The sequence below is a fragment of the Scophthalmus maximus genome, chromosome 19 (assembly GCF_022379125.1).
Source record: "Scophthalmus maximus strain ysfricsl-2021 chromosome 19, ASM2237912v1, whole genome shotgun sequence".
NCBI lineage: Eukaryota > Metazoa > Chordata > Actinopteri > Pleuronectiformes > Scophthalmidae > Scophthalmus > Scophthalmus maximus.
This window is the reverse complement of record NC_061533.1, coordinates 3,386,618-3,407,247: the sequence shown is the minus strand read 5'-3', so window position 1 is coordinate 3,407,247 and position 20,630 is coordinate 3,386,618. Positions and strand designations below refer to the sequence as shown.

Sequence of the window (20,630 nt, the reverse complement as noted above, 5' to 3'; positions counted from 1 at the left end):
AATACAAAACTTGTATTGCTAAATAACTGCAAAAGGTACTTTTTATCAACTGGTATAAGCTTAAAGAATAACTGAGCGATAATATTACTACAATAAGAATATATCATTGGTATATGGCTTGTATGTTGTAAGACAATAGCAATAATGTACTTATATTTTCATTATTCACACATGTATATTAATAGATAGTCACTAAGAGTACTAAGTATACTTGAAGTTGTACATAAATGTACATTAAATACACACTCACCCCACATCACCGTATTGCCACCTTCAGGCGGTAACACGTAATAATCCAGTATCGCAACAGAACAATCTTACGTTTTTAGATGTTGTTGATCAGCTTTACTTCTCCTTCCTGTAATTTACTGACCGTTCGATGACAAATAGCTTTGCAGCAGTTATGCTAGTTCAGCTCAAATAATTTGTATTAATAATACAAATTTAAAATACAAATTTAAAATAATAACCACTGTGTGGTTATACTGAAACAAAAGTGTGAGCCATTTTAACAGGAAAAAGTGACTTGGTTGGTCAGAAATGATATTTATTATCACGATTTGTTCACCAACCAACCACAACAAGTGTCCAACGGTACCACGATTCAAACGGTTCGCGCATGCGCTCTGTCCCTTTTCATACCCAGCGTTGCCAGGTTGTGTTGTTTTTCCACACGATTTGGCTTCTTTTCTTTAAAAAAAAAAAAGTTGCGTAACTTCGGGCCGTTCTCAAGAGCTTTGAACTGTACGGGAGACGCACGAAGCAATGGTGGCGAGCGACGTGCGAGGGACAGGTGAGTACAGGTGCGATGGAAACAACAGGAAGTCCGTTTACCTGCTTCTCAACGCGAACAATCACTGCGCAGCGGCAGTGACTTAGCTTCGCGCCCAATCTAATATGAAGTCTTATTTGAACAAACACACAATGATACATGCATTTTTAATATGCAGAGTGACTTACACCTTCTGGTGATGTAGTTAACTCAACAAGTAAACGCACACAAACCCCCTTAAAAGCATATAAATAAAGGCGCTCCTTGTAACACCAGAGTCTGCCTGAGATTCGTCATTTTTTACGTTTTCTTCTGTGTTAAGGTAATTTATTCAAAGTTGTCAGCGCATTTAAATGCTTCTTAGCACACAGGAAGTGCAAATGGAAAATTCGGCATTCTTAATTGCCCCCCCCTTAAAAAATTCACTTTAATAAAGCCTGCAGCTTTTACTACGATTCCAGCCTGTAGATAGTTGGTATACAATTTTTTTTTTTGTCAAACCTGGCAACGCTGTCCTCCGGCATCACCTGTATGGCAGATGATGAGGCTCAGTGACCAAATGAACCAGAAATAACACTGTGAGCACATGCAGCTATTATTTGCATATAAGAACACGGTAGTAAGAAATAAAATAAGAATAGAAACAGAAATCCAATTAAAATAATGGGAATATTACAATCAATAACAATACACAAATACAAGACCCATTCTATTCTTAACATGTGCGAATGTGTCAATGGAATACAGACCGTTTATGTTTGTGTGCACAATATGTCCTTTGAATCTTTTGTACATGTGCAATTAAATCCATTGAAATACAGGTTGTTAATATGCAGGTGCCTTATGTGCATAGCAGTCATTTTATAGTAATAGGTAGCAATAACTCGATTCAACTGATTAGTGCTTTGTGAATTTTGTATTTGATGATTAACTTAATGGCATTCACCAGGTAACTATGAACTATATATAAGTACATATCTCTAGGATGCCTATTAAATTAGTCATAAAATACAAAAAAAACCTCCCAAATAATTGTAATTTAAAACCAACTAAAACAATCATTAAATATTTGTTCTCAAAACAGGAGTTTAGATTATTCAACGTTGTTCGTCGTGCAATCTCGCGTCTCCCGACAATGAACCTCTCTGCATTATGCACAGTAACGGGAGAGTAACATTGAATTTTCCGACGACCATGGAGGTTTAATAGTTATTTGCCGGTCATGTTAAATGTTTCAGGTCGAAGACGCGCTCCGATACCTGACACGTTTTTGGAAAAGCTCGGGGCTATTGCCAAAACAGAGCCAGGAGAGCGACTTCGTGATATCAGGGGGGAAAAAATGTTTACTGCCCGAGACATCGTTTGGCTGAAGTGTCGAGGCCGGAGACTGGTGTGGGAAAAAAACAACAGATGCGTGTGTCTCTGAACTGAGATGAAGTTTTTGATTTTCTTTGTTATAATTTGTGGCTTGTTGAAGTCACGGAGTGATGTTTGAGACGTCATCATCATCTGCAAAGATGGTCTGGTTGTCTGTGATGAAAGCAAAAAAGCAAACATTGGTATTTGCCTCTGAGAAATAATCACGTGAAACCCAATGTGAAGAGGAATTTCAGCAAATGTTCCTGTGTTTTCTTCTGTCTGGATGATCATAAGAGAGTGTATTATGTTTATGATGTAAAGAAAGCGTGCGGCTTTCTATTATTTTTTGTGACAGTGCACCTTTATATGCTTCTCTTGTCATGTCATCTTGTTTTTAATACTTCGCTTGAACCAAATAATACATTTCATATGAAAAAACATCAGGAATAATTGTGCAGTTAAAATTATCTGCGTCTTTATGTCATATCTAAGGGCCAAGCACGACGTCCTGTATATAGGTTCATTACCATGGTTTCATGATGACGACCGACACCAGTGAACACACCAAAAGTAATGGATTACTGTCTTGGGCCCTAAAACCTTACTACTCAAATTTTCCACAGGTTGAAATTTGTTCTCAAAACAATGTTTTATGTTTTTATTCATAACACAAAATATTGTTAAGGCTAACATCAGTATGACATATCTGAGACAAGTTAATGTGGGAGTGGGTTTTCCCTCATACATGGGTGTATAATGCAAAACAGGCGCTGTTTTACGCATTTTCCACCTCAAGCATGTCAGCAGTTCCGAGTTTTCCCTCGCCTCAACTTTTATTTGTGGGAAAGAGAGAGAGAGAGAGAGAGAGAGAGAGAGGAAAAAAGAAAGAGAGGCAGCAATGTTGAGAGAGAGCTTTACTTCAAATTCACTTTCAAAAACACAAAGCCCATTAAGTATTTGACTTTTACGGGAGGCTTTGGGAGGATCTCTGCAGCGGCTTGTCGGTGCTTTGTAGTTTGAAATTGGTCCGACACTCCTGATGCTGCTGGTCGGATTCCTGGTGTCTTTCCACAGGGTTTTTATTTCGTGCCAGCTCAGGCCTTTCATGTGAAATTGTTCCAGGAACTCACCCATCCACTCCCCCCCTCCCCTCCCCCGCCCTTCTCTGAAATTCCTCGAACCACTTTATTGACCACTTGTTTATCATCAAGATATTTAGTAGATGGATTCATTTTCACGATTTAATCAACTGGTGGACTATTGGCATTGTGTTCAGTCCGTTCGGGGGTTTGAGTTAAACATGGTACATTTACACAATGTTTTTTTCAAAGGTCAGCATTGATGCATGTGCTCTGCCCCTCGAACTCTAAAAACGTTAGTGCAATTTTTCCACATTTTTGTTATGAACGTGTCAAAATTCTCCAAAGGACAACATTCAAAGGCAATCCATGTAATATCTGTCAAGGAATTTCACTCAGAACCACAAATGTCCAGCTCATGGTGGTGCTACAGTGAAAAGTCTGGGGGATTACCAACATCTTTGGGATTCGGCACATGAGCACCATGTTGATCCGTTTCCCGAAAATGTGAAGGATGAATCCTACTGACTTTGGTGATCCAACGATTCTTTTGTTTTCGGTTGAGCGCCTTCATGTGTAAAAATGTCGAAACGGTGAGGGGCTCTACATGAAGAGTCCCCAAAGTCTGGAGGGTTCATCCGTTGGTTCATGGCTCAAAAACAACATGTATTTATTACATGAGATACTTCAGTTGGTATGAAAGAGGTGAACTGACCAAGAACCCCCCTTCATTCCCGGAGATAAATAATGAAAAAATATACATTTGGAAGGTTAATTTCAAACTTGCTTTGTTGTGTTAGACGTTATGCCTCCATGTTGGTTTCAGGTTGCCATGAATGTGTCTTTTTTTTATGTTTGAGCTGTCGGCATTCCTCTTGATCTGTGGACCGACTAACTCGGTCGCTGTTGTAGTTTTCACGTTTCTGTTAATCTGTGACAGAGATCAAGCCTCACAAAGACGTGAACAGTCGGGCTCAAAAGAGTACTTGCGTGTTATTGCTCTGAAGACATATTATGTAGTGTAGAGTTTTGTAAAGTGGCTAATGGTGCAGTGGTTTCTAGGAGTGACACTGATTTACACGGGCTTTAATGAAAAGCCTGTCTGGTATTTACACTGGAGACGATGGAATCAGACAAGTAGCAAGACCTTCAGCAACAAGGGTTAGTGTGAGAACAAATTAAAAGTTACAACAAACATTTGTATGGGAAACTAACATTTCTATCTTTGTACATAATTTCAGATTGTTCTTAAATATTACTCTGCCAGACTTATGTCTGTGTGTGGAGGGAAATAAACTACTTCAATCAGTCCATGTCTATAGTCCTGCAGAGCCCCCTGTAAATCCTTATGGGTATTACACGTGTGGAATTTTTTTTCTCTCTGCCTGTATGGATATAAGGGAAGAAAACGTTACATTGTAACGAGATTGATCAATAAATTATTTTTATTCAACTTTTTAAAAAAATATTTATGTTAGTTTGAACCTTTTCAACTTTTCAATTAGTCAATAAAACTTAATTTTCAATCCTATATGACAGAACAATAGCAGAGACTGTAGAAGAGTGATTCATCTGGCTAATTATAAACAGTTAGATGGATAGATAGAAAGATAGTTACTTTATCATCCCATGCTGGGAAATTTCGGTGTTACAGCAGCACGTTTCACACAGCACACTTTCAAAATATAAACAATATCTACACAAATAAATGTATAATATATGATTTGCAAAAAAATATAGAGAATAAGAATAATACATTTAAGGAATTGACATGAAATTGACATGAAATATTAACAGTGGTTACACATTTAGTCCGGGTTACCATTATTAATATTATACAACAACATGTGACATGACATAACGTCTGAAACCAAAACGTCAAAATGTAATTTAATTGTTTTCCAGCAGGCCGCGCTGTTGAAACTGTCCCGTGAAACAGTTCACCAGAGAGTCTGAAGGAACGGAAGAGGCACAAGGGCGACGAGTCCGCCGAACGTGATCGCAATGAATCATGGGAGCGGATGTTAGCCTCGTTCGGGGATCTATCTCTTCTATCTGCTGCTGGTGTCTCATCTCCGCTCACACGCAACTGTCTCTGGTCACGTGCTGCGACGCCGCCGCGCGAAGTCTCGCGAAGTTAGCAACTGAGATTTTGACCAAAAAATTTGGCCATTTCCGGGTCAGGAGGAGGAGGAGGAGGAGGAGGAGGAGGCGGCGGAGGAGGCGGCAGTGGAGGACAGGACGACAGGCGGAGCGATCACCGGCGGAGAGAGGTGTCTGGAGTCAGAGAAGTGCTCCGTGTTGTTGTCGCTGCTAACCCGCAGCGGTGCGTGGCCGCGGAGGCTAACTTGCACCTAGCTTAGCGTAGCTTAGCTTAGCTGACCTCTGACCCGACAACCGCCCGCCGGTCACATGAAGTGAATCAGCCCGGGCTGGTGGGGCAGGAGCTGGAGGAGGATGGCCGAGCGGGATACTCCGCCGCCGGGAGATTCTCCCCGTCCGTCGTCCTCGGAGGTCCCGGGGAGTGCGAGCGGACGGAACTCCTCGGACGAGAACGGACACGCCGACAGCCCCGACGAGACTCTGTCGCCGACCTCGGTGATCTACTTCAAGGAGGCGCTGAGCTCCTCGAACGTGCGGTTCGGGGGGACGGTCGCCGCCGCCGGCGGCTCGCTGTCGCCGACTCCGCTCCGACGGTTCGACTTCCACATCGAGAGAATCGGCTCGAAGCGCAGAAGTAAGTGTCGGCGAACTCTTGAAACACGAACGTGAACTTCGTTAACAACGCAAACGGAGCAACTTGTCAGCGTCGCTAGCTTGTCACAGTAGTTTCGCTAACTTTTGCGACTGTCGCCAAACAACTTACTTCCACTTTGTGACTCGAGAAAACTGCTGATAACCAACGTGGCCCCGGTCAGGACGGTAGTTACCGCCGTCACGTCTCCTGTCAGTTGATTCTCATCCTCTCAGGTGATCGTCCGTCAGCTGACGCAGCTAATGTAAACAAGGCGTGTGCCTCCCTCCTCTCGTCTGCTGGATCGATGTCATCGGTCGGCCGATGATATCGGCCGATATTATCCTTTGAAGACAATAAACGTTATCAGCGCATGTGTTTACCGATATGAAATCTTTCATTGTACAGAAGAAAAAGTGCATTAATGTTAACATTTTACGTAAGATAAGTTATGTTTATTTTCTTAATTCAATTTATATATAATTTTTTTTTTCTGTAAAAAAAATCTTTTTTTAGCATTTTTTTAATTGTACAGAATAAACAACGCCAAAAAACAAATCTGGATTCATATGTTTGCATTTTACGTAATATAAAGTATGTTTATTTTTCTTAATTCAAGTTCACTATTCATGGTTGTATTTGTGTTTTATTTTTCTTTATAGTAATTTAACGTTGGTTAAGCTGAAATATTAAACCTCAAGTACATTTATTTGTCATAAAGTTTTCGATAACGGCATTTAAGGAATCATTGACAGATTAAAAAATATATATATACATATAGTTGGCCGATGTATAGGATATCTTGTACTCTTTAATATCCATATCATTACCGGCCCCCCCAAAATCCACATCAGTTGGTCTCTAATGACTGACAGTTATGAACCATGTTTGCATTGCTCTCATATTGCTGCATCATCATTATGTATTGACATGTTCCACCTCTGCCATATACATGAAAAATAAAAGCAAACCATCCTCACATTCATTTGTAAGCAGGTCGGAAGTGAGTGTCCCCTGTCGACATTCCACTGATTCATTAAACTATTGAATCAACTATTTTGACAGTCGATCAATCATTCTTAATCAATGAATCAGCAATTCCGCTTTTTTTAAGGCAAAAATGCTCTGGTTGCAGCCTTATTGTTGTAAACAGATTATTTGGGTGTTTTCAACTGTCTGTGGGACAAAAGATGTTGAAAATATTGATCCATGACCATGAAGTTTTCAGATTAATCCATAATGAAAATGATCCTTAGCTGTGATGTGGCTCAAACTAGCTCTGGGTCTCTTCTTAGTGTTTCTGTCAACTTAAAAAAAGATTTTGGCCTTTTACTCATAATTCATTATTCAGTTTATTCACAAAGCAAAGCAAAAATGAAAAACATTTGTCGGTGCCGTCCTCTCAAATGTTAAGATTTGCTGCTTTTCTCTTTCGTATGTTGTAAATATCTTGAATCTCCTTGGGTGTGTGGCTTTTCCTTGACAAAATTAACAGTTTGAACTTTTGTGACATGTGACCAGTTACAAACGTTGTAACGTGGGTATAGTTTTTCAATGGTTTGATATGCATGTATTGTTCCTGTCCCGTGATGACGGCGAATGTCCTCGTCAGTGTCGGCCGCGGCTTTCACTTTTGTCAGCAAGAGGCCACAGGCCTGTAGAAACTCCACCAGAATATTGGTGTTCGTAACCATTTAACATCCATTGCCCCCCCTTTTTTTTTCTCGCTCACTGTTGCTGCTGCTGCTGCTGCTGCTGCAGGCAGTTCAATAATTGCACTGTCAGATAACGGGCCTGTGTGTCTGGTCCAGGCGACGCTGTTGATGCCTGAGAGACAGATGAGTCCTCTCTCCTGCTGCATCATTAGCATTGCCTATGCACTCTGGGGACCCCCCCCCCTCCCCCTCCCCCTCCTCCTCCCCTGCCTCCTATCTCCTTTTCCTTTTTTTTACGCATGCACCATCTGCTCACGTGACCGTGTGTTGCTGTACCCAGCACTATACCGTCAGCCATCTTGGTCAACACCCACCCAGTGCATTTTCACTGCGGTGCGCAGGCCGGCCAATCAGAGTGAACCGGCGCTGAGCTGAACCGGAGGAGGGCTGTGATTTTTTTTTTCTTCCTCCCAGCACGTTGCTCTCTTGCATTCTAAATCCCCCCCCCCCCCCCCTGTCTGCAACAAAAGGGGGATAAGAAGAGCTTGAAGAGGAGGTGGAGGAGGAGAGGCCAGCAGGATTGAACCCAGTTGTAGCGAGGAGGAGGAGAGGAGGATGCAGCAGGCGTAGAGAGGAGGAAGAGCAGCAGCCTTTCAAACACCTGCTAAACGCTGCTGTGTGCCTTCAACCCCCCCTCCGCCCGTCTTGGCCTTTTCTCCCTTTTGTGCCGATGCTCTTTTCATCCTCTCTGATTTCCTTTTCTCTCTGAGCCGGGGGCCTTCACTGGCTTTCGGGGAAACTACTACGTCTTTTTTTTTTTTTTTTTTCCCCCCCTCGGACTGTGTTGGTTTTGCCTCACATTCGGCTGAGTCATCATGTCCGACCTGACGCCTCAGAGCGAAACGCCGACTCCCACCACGGACAAGATCACCCAGGCCGCCCGCGAGACCATTTATCTCTGCAACTTCCGCGTGTCCGTCGACGGCGAGTGGCTCTGCCTGCGCGAGCTCAACGACATCTCCCTCACCCCCGACCCGGAGCCGGCCCATGAAGGTAAAATGTGGCAGATTTTAGCTCGGCGTTTTCCGAGGAGGGTTGTTTTGTTGGGCCACAGTGTGATCTCTGTTAGGGCGTGGTGGTGGTACACAAGTGTCCCCAGACGCTGCAGCGTGTTTACACCGAGTGAACCGGGGTTGATGTGTCCTGTTTAGAGCTGTGTCATGATGGATTTTTGCCGGCCGGGGGGGGGGGGGGGGGGGGGGGGGCGGTTTGATATCACACTGAAGGCGGAGTGGATGCTGATTGGAAATAAGGCGGAAACGGGGCGACAAAAAAAACCAACCCGGAAGCGCAGTTTGTTTTGTCATGACACATTATCAGCTTGTACCAAATCATCAACTGGTATTTGATTGATAATATTTGGTGTCTGTTTTCCTTCATCTCTCTCGAAAAAAAAATGTTTTGTTTTTGTAAAAAAAAAAAAAAAGTCAGGCTACAACTGAATCCAGATATTTCATATTTTTACACATCCCTCTGCTCTCTGCAGTATTAATTGTGTTTCTGTGGATTTGAATTTTCACGGACAACACAGCGTCTGTCGCGTCTGTTGTCAGAGATGAAGAGGAGTGACTTCCTCGTCTGTAGCCACGCCTTCTCCCAGTACAGACCAGGCAGGTTGGCAGCTCCACAGTTTTTCCTGATGCTGACTTTTTCCTTTTCCTCATTCAGTTTGGCCGAATTCAACACTGTAGCACTTTTAACGATCTGCCCCTGGGGAAAGATCTGTTGTAATGATATTACGGAGCAGACCGTTAACAGACAGTGGTTCTGTCATATTTTTCTTCTTCTCTTATGTTTATTGACCGCGTTTATCAAAAGGGACGGTCAATATTTGATTAGTCATTCGACAGTGGCCGTTTCTCTCCTGTGTGGAAAGTAGAGACGTTGAACTGGCGGTTTCTTCTGGGTTGATGGCGTCCGAGCAAACAGCTGGTCTCCGTGCTTCCTTTGCTCACTCAATCCAGCTGCCATGGAGGAATCAGGTAGTCCTTGGGCCGAACTTGGGCCCAAGGATGTACATCAACGGGGAAAACCATCCTCGCCAACAAACCGATCAAGAACCTGCGCGGCTGCTGTGTGGTCCAATCAGGAGGACTTCTTCAAGCCACAAGGTCCGATAGAAGTTGGTGAAGACGACTTTTAGCGGTGCGATGTCGCCTGCTGAGCTCATCCCGAAGTCTGACCATAAGAAGGAGGAGACTCGCATCCTTATCGCGGACGGCTTCTTCCTTTACACCCGCTGACCCTTGACCGACGTGTTCAACAACCGTTTACTTTATTTCCATCCCATTTGAAGAATGCAAAAAGAGGAGGTGCTCAAGGAACTGCATGGTGCCGGCCTGGTTGATGCTCATGTCTGGCTCACGTATTTGAAACACTGATAATGATTTTAATTTCATAGTAATATTACCTCATGCCTACTTAATCAGTGGAGTTGACCTGTCACACTAAGAGTCCGTCCCATTTCCCCCCACTTGGCCTTACCCCTTCGTTTTGCTGGTTCTCACATGGGTATGCTGTCCCGTTTCTTTTGAGATCAAGGGGTAGGGGGTTATCTTGCCCTTCAAACCAGCTCAAACATCCCTATAAACGTAGGGTGGTCAGATACTGACTTCAGATGGAGTGGAAGTGAGGGGAAATGGGACGGACCCTTAAACTGTGAGACTCGATTCACAAATATTTCGAATCAGATTTAATATTAATTTTGGAATTCACTTTTCACTCATGTCAGTTCTTGTTGTTGGACAATTCTTGAATGGCTAAATATTTTTGAGTGCTCACAACGGGGAAAGTTGCCACATTAGAGCAGCAAAGGGGATGAAGGAGCAAAAATTGGTAAACATGCAACACAACCTTGTGGGAATAAAGAGTGAACAATCCTTTCTACAATGTAAAAATCATAGTCATAGATACAGTTACAATTACACCAAGCATTGAATTGTTCTGTCCTGTGTAGAATATTAAATCATGTCGGAGCACCTAATATATTATTAATCATGATATTATTATTACTGCACATGTAGTGATGCGGTTAGACTTGTCTCTCACGGACTGAATCAGAAGGGAGGCACCTGTCAGGTTGTCTTCAAAGATAATTGAACATCTGTCTACTTTCATCACTGTATTTAATTGCTTGGGTATTTTAAAAAAGTCAGATCTTCATGTTCTGGAGATTGAACGTATGAATGTTTAGTGCTGCAGGATGGTAAAGCGCTATAGAACCACCCGACTAAAAGCCTCTCTGTCCGTTGTGCACTCACATTAATAATGGATTAGGTTTACATGTACGGATGGATCATGCAAGTGCTAACCGTCACATGCTGGAGTTTCGGTAATGAAGCTTTTTCGTCTTGTCATTTTCCAACAACGCGACTTTTACTTCCTGGAAAACATTTGTTCGTGAACCGACGGCTCTTGTTCGATTTAGCTCCTGACTCATCACCATGAGGACTTTAAGGATTTTTTCCTGGTTATTCAATTTCTTTGTTCTCCGTCTCCTTTCAGATCCCAAGGATCCCATCGCGATCGAGAGGCTTAACTTGATGAACATGGCCAAGCTGAGCATCAAGGGCCTGATCGAGTCCGCGCTCAACCTCGGACGCACACTCGACTCGGACTACGCTCCCCTCCAGCAGTTCTTCGTCGTGATGGAGCACTGTCTGAAACACGGCCTGAAAAGTACGTATGCATCGGACGTCCCCACTCAAATCACGTGATCAGTGGCTCTTTCACAACTTGTGACGACTGGAAATCTAACGTTTGGTGATTTAGTCCCAGAAATATTTATATAAAATCCACAGTTTAGAATCAGAGTATTTACTGTTACATTATCCAGCCACAGACACCGTCCATCACAGTCAAACCAAGTGAAGAGACCCAAAGAGGAATTGAGTCTTATTCGCTGATTTATATTTCCACATTTCCCGAAGTCAGTGTATTTATTCTCGTCTCTTCTGTGCACTAGAATATTCTCATGTGAGTTTCAGTTTGACTCGGCCCCAGTTTTGTGATGACTCAGGGACCCAGATTCCTCATAATGAAATATATCCTGTCTCTCTCTTTCGTCCCCTTTTAGCCAAGAAAACCTTCCTCGGGCAGAACAAGTCCTTCTGGGGGGCGTTGGAGTTGGTGGAGAAGCTGACGCCGGAGGCAGGAGAGATCACAGCCAGCGTCAAAGACCTGCCTGGCCTCAAGTGAGTCGGACATATCGCCTCCCGGAAGAATAAAGAGTCAAATTTCATAACTTTATACAAACATTTGACAAATATTTGTGCACATAAAATATTTAAAACCATTGGAATTACACGCATTTCTTTTGGCAGAAGTTAACTCTGGCTGCATTGTGGAGTTTCAGTTGGGAAGTTTCAATGGTTTATGTCCAACTTCCCTGTTTGACCCCAGGACCCCTCTGGGAAGAGGACGGGCCTGGTTACGACTGGCCCTGATGCAGAAGAAGCTCTCGGACTACATGAAGACCATCATCAACAGGAAGGACCTGCTGAGGTGTGTGTGTGTGTGTGTGTTTGTGTGTGTGTGTGTGTGTGTGTGTGTGTGTGTGTGTGTGTGTGTGTGTGTGTGTGTGTGTGTGTGTGTGTGTGTGTGTGTGTGTGTGTGTGTGTGTGTGTGTGTGTGTGTGTGTGTGTGTGTGTGTGTGCGCCTCGCACTGTTTTAAGTCCCAGTGACAAATATAAAAAGATTTGATTTCATATTCAATTGTTATGTGTTTTTGTACATTTAGAAAGGACAAAACAAACATTTCTGCAGTTTAAAAAAAAAGTCTTAAAAAGCCTTGAATAAAGTTGTCTCAAAATAAGACCGTAGAAGTATTAAGACATTTTAAATTTACAGTGGGCTTCATCTTGAATGTCACTCTCGTCTCCCCCCTGCAGTGAATTCTACGAGGCCAATGCGTTGATGATGGAGGAGGAGGGCGCCGTCATCGCCGGGCTGCTCGTCGGACTGAACGTCATCGACGCCAACCTGTGCATGAAGGGAGAGGACCTGGACTCGCAGGTTACTTCCGTTTTCACATTCAGGCGAAGTTTTGGCGCCACTTGTCCATCTTCATCTACATCAAACCACAGTGCAGCCCCACATTTTTCCCAGGGAGCTCAGCCTCGTGCTCTGTGAGTTGTCAAGTCGGGAGAGAGGCCAGAGTCGACGGAAGGAACCTGGCAGGCGATGAAGGGAAACGTCCCCCGTCACAAACCGCTCGTTAACTTCAGGCTCCGCTCACTGCAGAGATATTAAACGTAACCTGAATGTGTCTGAACCACAGACGGAACCTCCCCCCGGATTGATTTTTCTCTTTCTTATTAAATTACCTCCACAGGTTGGAGTGATCGATTTCTCCATGTACCTGAAAGACGGCGGACACAGCAGCAAGAGTGCAGAGGGGTGAGTGCCGCTTCCTCATCAATAACTAAAGTGATTTTTATTCCATCAGTAGTTACAGTTAATATAAATCTGAGCTTGGAGTCGGGCCGACTCTCATCCTCCCGTGGATCTGCTCGTTAACGTGACGTTAGCTTTACGCTGCGCTCGGATCCGACTCGGTGACGTGTGGTTTATGGTTCATGACTAAATGTTAACGAACTCTTAACGACGAGATGTTTAATTGACCAGTTGTCTGCAGCTCTGCTCGCGTGAGACAAGCTTATATTTATCTAAAACGTCTCTCTCCCTCTCTGCTCCTCAGCGATGGTCAGATCACAGCGATTCTGGACCAGAAGAACTACGTGGAGGAGCTGAACAGACACTTGAGGTTGGACTCTCTTCTTTCTCTTCGCTCTTGTCCCGCAGCTCGTTGAGCTCGATGACCGTGACGTGACGTGACGTGACGTGACGTGGCGTGGCGTGGCGTGGCGTGACGTGACGTGGCGTGGCGTGACGTGACGTGACGTGACGTGTCTTGTCTGTTTTCAGCGCTTCGGTGAATAACCTCCAGGCCAAGGTGGACGCTCTGGAAAAGTCCAATACGAAGCTAACGGAAGAGGTGAGTCTTTACAAATACTCTTCTCTAAAAAGAAAAAAAGAAAATTGTCAATTGTATTTCTGTTTGTTTGTTTGTTCACAGAGCCGTTTTGTTGACTTCTGTCTCCACAGCTCGCGGTGGCCAATAACCGGATCATCACTTTACAAGAAGACGTGGAGAGAGTGAAAGAGGAGAGCTCCTATCAGCTGGAGTCCAGAAAGGTGACAAGAACACTTCAACGGGGCGGCAACCAACGACCGATGAATCGATTTTTTGATTAAGATGATTATCACAACAGCTTCCTCTCTCCACTCGGTGACATTTTCATTACTGTCTTTGCCTTCAATCGTTGTATTATGAAACGTAACCACTGACCACCTCCAAAGAAAAAAAGAGAGATGATTTTTGTTTAGTTTTTTTGCTCTATGAAACACGAGGAATGTCTTTTTTGACTAGTTGACTTGTAAAGGAGTTGATTTTGACTGCTGGAGATCCTCAAGTGTCACTAAACGACATTTAAAAAGTAAAAGCCCGTCTGTGGCTCTGGAGTTAAATATCTCTACAACGCGCAGAACATCTGTAATGAAATAAAAATGATGTTGTTTTGGTTTTTTTGCGGATTACTTATACACGTTCTTGTTTTCTTTCAGGCGTTAAGAAGCGACTCGGCTCCCGACGGACAGGCGCTCGGCGAAACGCGCAAGCAGCTCAAAGAGGAAACTCTGCTTCGATTGGTGCGTCTCAGGCTTTTAACGGCGGTTGTGTAGCTTCATGTAACTGGCCTCTATCCTGCCGTGGAGTTACGAAGTGCTGGCACGGTTGGAATTTACTGATGACGTTTTAAATCCACACAAAAAAAATCTGCCGCAGGACGTGGAGAAGGAGCTGGAGGTGCAGATCGGCATGAAGCAGGAGATGGAGCTGTCCATGAAGATGCTGGAGAAGGACGTCTGCGAGAAGCAGGACGCGCTGGTGGAGCTCCGACAGCAGCTGGACGACCTCCGCGCCATCAACCAGCAGCTCGGACACAAGTCGCAGGTAACGACTCGTCTCCGATCGTCGGCCTGCTTCGTCTCTGTCGCCTTTTCATCCAGATGTCGGCATCTGCTGCTCCTCTTTTTATGAAGCTCGTTGCAAGTTGCCGCTGTGGTGTTTTAATTCCTAAAAAAGGCAATATTGCCTCGTCTCTTCTCGTGGATTATTACTGGGTCGCATCCTAATCCATCATCCTCCAGATAGACTCCAGACAAGTTCCCGTGACGAATTCACAGATTTTGAGTCACTAACGGATAGGCCTGGGCGATATGGACGATAAATAATGTTGAGATAAATTTTTGTCGTATCGCGATACAGGATATATATCAAAATATCGCAATTTTTTTTTTTTAAATCTCCTCTAAAGCACTTCATAAATACGCAATTTAACCCTTTGATGCATACAATCACACTGCTGACTCTCGCCCCATGCCACAGTCGTAAGCACTGGCACGTCCGGTCATCTGACCCGGTACCGGTTATTTCAAAATAAAATAGAAAAACACCACTTTTAGGTCACACATTATTATGCAATACAAATATAAACCTAAAAGATTTTTATTGAACCTGTCACAGACGGAGACGAGTGATGCGTTCACTGAACAAAGAGACACTGGTACAAAATTACGAGGCTTTCACTCTCCCCGGTTATTTGCATATAAAACCCTGATAACGAACTGAATACACTGCTAAAACAATAAATACGCGTTGACGAAGGACGACGGTCGACCTAACGTGGCTCGTCTTCCTCAGAGCGCCGACGCCAGCTCGAAACAGAAGGGCGAGGTCATCACTCGCCTGGAGGACAAGATCAACCAGATGTCGGGGACGGTGAAACAGCTGGAGAGCAGGTGAGGACGCCACGACGCCACGCCACGCCTCAGGCATTGTTACAGCAGACAGGAAGTGTTCTGTAATCTCTTACTGTCCTGTGTGTTGTTTTCCTCCTTCACGTGTCTCTACCATTTATTTATTCTCCATCGTTTTATTTGATCATCTTATTTTATTTAAACCAGTGAGAAACATTTGGTGAAGCAGGCCCGCAACCTGAACTCGACAGCGGGGAAGCTGCTCCAGCTGCAGCAGTAGCTCCGTGGTCAAATCTGAAACACACAAAAAAAAAAAACATAAACTCCCGCCTAAATATAGAAATAACCAAACTAGGATGTTCTCTTTTTTTTCTTCTTCCTGTACGACTGCTCCTCTGTTGTTGAAAATAAAATAAAACTATATCTCGTCGCCACGACCTCCTGCAGCGGCTCCTCTCCAGCATCAGCTTCGAGTAGTGTGGACCGAGTCAATCCTTGTAGCAGCCCCCTCCCCTGAGCCCTCCCCTCCTCTCAGTCCCTGAGTCATGCTTTTATTTTGTTAGACATTTCTTGAAATGATTAACGGTTTTTGGCAAAAAAAAAAAGGGAAGAGGAGCGATGTCGGCACGATGTCTGAAAGTCCACAGAGGAGCAATGGACTGATGATGATACATGTGCCACTGGACACATCCTGGATGTCTGGGTAGTCGTGGACTCGCTGTAACGTTGTTACCGAAGAATTCAAACGCTACCGGAGACGTTTGCCTTTGAATATTTTCGATCCCCCAAAAAAAGAAGATCCGAACTGATGTTTTTAGGGACCGATATCCAAGAGTTTTGTTGCCAAGGCCAGGAGAGGAGGAAGAGGGCGAAATTAAATCCATTAATTTTGAACTGTACGTGAACATAACATTGTTGTAAACTGTAGTAAATCATTAGGCTAATAAAAAAATGAACAGAAGAAAAACCGGCCTGCTTCATCTTCTTTGGCTTTTTAGTTTCCCCCCTTTTTTTTTGGGGGTCTTTTTGTTTCATTTCATCCAGTTTTTTTCATTTGATCATGAGTTTGTGTTTAAACCCGCTCACCCCCCCCCCCCCCCCCCTCTCCACGAACCAGATGCAAGCAGGCGGAGAGGGAGCGCGCTCTGGCGTCGGAGGCCAACCGCCTCTTCAAGCAGGAGTTCGGGGACAAGATCGAGAGTCTGCAGGCCGAGGTGGAGCAGCTGAGGAGGCACAGGTGAGGTCGGACGAAACGCTTGGTAAACGTTCGAGTCCCAGTGTGTAATTCTTGTAATTTCCTGGCGGGACCTGCTGGTAAAGTTGCAAACGGCAACCAACTGAGCGACCGACGGGGGACACGTTATGGTGGCGCACCGCGGATTCAATTCTTTCAATTCTTCTGCCAAAATCTCTTAGAAAGAAAACAAGTGATCGTGTCGGAGCACCGTTATGTTATCAACTGTATTTTCCTATAGTGGCAAATCCCAAATTTGGAATGCTCCAGAGAATCTCACTGCATTTCTATCAATATGACAATCAATTTGTCCGTCTGTTATCATGTGGTGTCCCCAGCAGAATGTGAAACTTTTTCACAATTTGGATAATCGGTTAGTGAAGTGAATGAAACTGTATGGAATTTTTTTATTCAGGTCGTTAAGTGGAGCTTTTTGATTTATTGTGTTTCTTCTTTAAAATAGCTAATCTGCTTTTCTTAATCGCTGTTGACTTTATTTCAATCTGAGTGCTCTGCTTCGTCTCTGCTTCATCTGGATGTTTCAGGTCCCACCTGGAGCGGGAGCTGAGGAAAGAGCGGCGGAGCGAGCATCACGTCGGCGCCGCCTCCCGACCTTCCAGTCTCCCTCAGAGGGCGAGCGGGCTCCCGGAGAGCGCTCCCCGGGTACGTCTGCGCTCACGCGCCCTAATGAGACGTCCAGGGTGAAAGGTTGAACTTTCAAAAAGTGTGATTCATATTTTGTTATTTCTCCAGCCGCATCTCCCAGAATCCCCGTCAGTCAGAAGAGAGACAGACCAGTTACACAGCGAACAGGACGACAAATCCAGTCTGAGCTCCAGTTTGTAAGAAGTTCAGAGTCCTTGTTTTATTTAATTAAAATTATCGTTTGTGTTATAGACAAATAATAACTTCTTCTCCTCTCAGGTCCTTGTCACATCACGAGGATGAGCAGGTGAGGACTTTACCTTTTACAACAGACCTGCATGTGATTGACTTTATTACATCTCAAATCCCTTAAAATTATTAAATTAACGCCGTACAACTGTTTGATTGTCCCCGCAGGACGAGTCGTTTGTGCAGATCAGCGAGCCGTCCGTCTGCACGATGTGTGAACAGGACGACTCGCTGCTGAGGACAAAGGTTTCACATCATTTCACACACTGTCGGACATTTAAAGAGCGTAGATAATGTTCCAGTCTTTGTCAAAGTGCAGTTTAGCCCCAATGTGGAAACATCAGGAGGAAAATAACTATTATTAATATCATACACTGGGGGAAAAATTGTTTGGGAGAAGGAAACCACGGAGATGGCTCAACAAGATCAAAGAAAATAAAACATGGAAGTGTCGCGTCCTTCAGGCGCAAAGCCGTCGCGATGCGTTCGCGGAGCTCGAGAGGTCCGTGGATCCGTCATCTGAAGACTCGGTGGACGAGCTCCGTACATGAGCAGTCGCCGTGTGTGTGAATCCACTCTTCTTTTCCTTCCCCTCCAGAAACGGTGTAAGAACTGCGACGGCGTTTTCTGCGAGAGCTGCGTGTCCGACGAGCTGCCGCTACCGTCGTCCATCCTGCCGGAGACCGTGTGCGCCGCCTGCTTCTCTCTGCTGCTGCAGCAGTACGCTTCCACGCCGACATGAGCCCGCTGCCATGGCAACCAGAGGCATCGATCCGAAAGAGCCGAAAAGAAAAATTTGCACTTTCTTCTTTTTCTTTGAGTCCTGAATTCTGCCGGGATATTTTAACTACTTTTTAAAAGTCGGCGGTGTCGGGACGCGTTCGTGTGCCATTGTACGACGGAGTTGAAGGGGCCACATCGAGGGAAAAAATGAAAGTGAGACTTCGAGAATAAAGTCGTAATATTACAGGAATAACGCCGCCAGTGTACGTGAAAAAGTCGCAATGTTATGAGAATAAAGTCGTGATTTTACTAGAAAAATTTAAATTTGATTTAATATTATATTATGGACATAAACGGCAACAGGCGTGAACAACCACACACCAATTTTACAACTTTATTCTCATAATATTACAACTTTTCATCTCACAAATTTACGACTTTATTCTCATAACGCTTTGACTTTATTCTTGTAAATTTACGACTCTATTCTCATAATATTATGACTTTTTCACATAAATTTACGGCTTTCTTCTTGTAATATTACGACTTGATTCTCGAAGTCTCACTTTTATTTTTGGTGCAGGTGCAGGTTTTTATTTACTGTTGTAGTCGTACACAAAAAACTCTTTTCTTTTTGAAAGTTCGCGTTCAGCTGCTGTTTTGTTTCGTTGATTTGTTTTTCTTTCCAATGGAAACTTGCACTTCCTCAACCTGGTCGGTCATCACTGACCTGTCAATCATCTCCCACAGTGTCCACTGAGTGGACTGTTCGGGTTAAAGGTCAACGGACAATATTTTTAAGACCTCCAATTTTTTACGGATTAAAAAGGGGGAAGAACTGGATTTTTTTTCCGAAACACCACATATTTAATCATATGCAAATCAGAATATGGTTCATGTGGCGATCGATTACTGTAAACAGATGAAGCATCAATTTATTTTTTCACCAAAACTTTCGGCCAATTACGACGATAAACTTCTTTAACACAATTTGTAAGTGTTGGAAAATGATTATTCGCCTCAGTCGAATGATTTAAAAAAAATTGCCAAACGAAAACTGAACACAAACATTGAAGATTTTGAGTGTTATGATAACCAAAGTACCGTCATGTACACACACAGTAGATTAGATCTAGTCTCTTATCAAAAATATCAGTGTGTTCAGGCTGTAGCAGCGTCAGAGGAATATTTCAGTCTGGAAAATTTTCCTTTTTTTGCCAAGAAGTTTGATTCCACTCTCACATCGTACGTTAAATATGAAGCTAATGTCGGGAGACGATTAGCAGGCGGGTGGAGGGTTTATGGGGATTATGTGCACGACATCTTGGAGCACAAACATCCGTAAGAACGTCATTTTTTACGCTTAAAAAAGATTTTTGCACATTTGAAACAAATATTCTAAGTTTAAATTCATTAGGAATATTATATTTATTTTTAACCTTTCCGGCTGTTTTCCTCTATTTACAGTCTAGGCTAAGCGGCCGCTGACTGCAAATGCATATTTACCATACAGATACAACGTCTGGTATCACTCTTATCAAGCAAATGAATAATTTCCCATGAAGTCAGATTTATTCCTTCAAGTTTACAAAGAAAAATATCGTGAGTTTAATATTTCTTCCCCGTTTCTGGCATTAACAGAGTCGGCGCAGTGTTTTGCATTTTAGAGGTTTGGACGTTTTACGGCACTTTTGAAATTCAGGGCTCTCTGGTTTGAAGTGGACATATCTCATATTTCATATCTCAGCTGGTTTTATCTTTTTGTTGCTTCATACATGAGGAGGAAATTAGAGGCCGAGTAAAGGCAGTGGAACTTTTAGTGTTTCTTGTTGGAGCTAATTGGCACGTGAGATGGAAATGCTTCCGAAATCAACAATAAAACTTTTAAGGAATTTTACCAGTGTACGACTTTACATTATTTGATCATATATTTCACCTTTGTGCATCGTCCTCTTGTTAAGATTCTTGATAAGTCTTCAGCAAAACGAAAAGCCAAGTGTCAAATATTTTTTCTTCATCCGTTGGAATTTTTCTGCACAGAAACATTTGTGGTAAAAGTAGTTGTTGTAAAAAAAATTTTTTAAATCTGTTTGACTGCAGCCAAACAAATCAACAAAATACGAAGACAAATTATATTTATTTCACACACAAAAAAATTTGGGGTGGAAAAACAAATTTTATGCAAACCTTTTTCCACTGGGTGTAATAATTGGTATCTGTACTTGATTAATTTCATTTTTTCAGTGCAGCAGGAGTGTTTCTTCCTCTGTTTTGAAAAACAAATGCACACGTTTATTGTTTC

General features: G+C 43.4%; 1 protein-coding gene across 5 annotated transcripts; it reads left to right on the top strand.

The window, feature by feature from the left end:
- Nucleotides 1-666: 666 nt before the first annotated feature.
- rufy3 (RUN and FYVE domain containing 3) lies at nt 667-20,225 on the top strand. Of its 5 annotated transcripts, none has more exons than XM_047329154.1 (18): nt 667-793; nt 11,164-11,337; nt 11,735-11,852; nt 12,061-12,162; nt 12,549-12,672; nt 12,992-13,056; nt 13,358-13,423; nt 13,585-13,654; nt 13,765-13,854; nt 14,284-14,367; nt 14,504-14,671; nt 15,422-15,519; nt 16,595-16,714; nt 17,257-17,374; nt 17,465-17,553; nt 17,636-17,663; nt 17,774-17,851; nt 18,204-20,225. In XM_047329154.1, exons 1-18 carry the CDS (start codon nt 766-768, stop codon nt 18,345-18,347), a joined length of 1,764 nt encoding a protein of 587 aa, XP_047185110.1. In that variant the 5' UTR covers nt 667-765; the 3' UTR covers nt 18,348-20,225. The 5 variants fall into 5 exon arrangements, with proteins under 5 accessions (XP_047185110.1, XP_035495770.2, XP_047185111.1 ...); XM_035639877.2 differs by lacking the exon at nt 667-793 and adding an exon at nt 5,408-5,947; XM_047329153.1 differs by lacking the exon at nt 667-793 and adding an exon at nt 8,138-8,652.
- The last annotated feature ends 405 nt before the right edge of the window (nt 20,226-20,630 follow it).

Excerpts from the sequence above, each read along its gene's own strand:
- rufy3 (XM_035639877.2), top strand. The coding sequence starts at position 5,668 with ATGGCCGAGCGGGATACTCCGCCGCCGGGAGATTCTCCCCGTCCGTCG. Across the intron at positions 13,655-13,764 it reads ATACGAAGCTAACGGAAGAG|CTCGCGGTGGCCAATAACCG; the intron begins GTGAGTCTTTAC and ends CTGTCTCCACAG. Across the intron at positions 16,715-17,256 it reads GAGCAGCTGAGGAGGCACAG|GTCCCACCTGGAGCGGGAGC; the intron begins GTGAGGTCGGAC and ends TGGATGTTTCAG.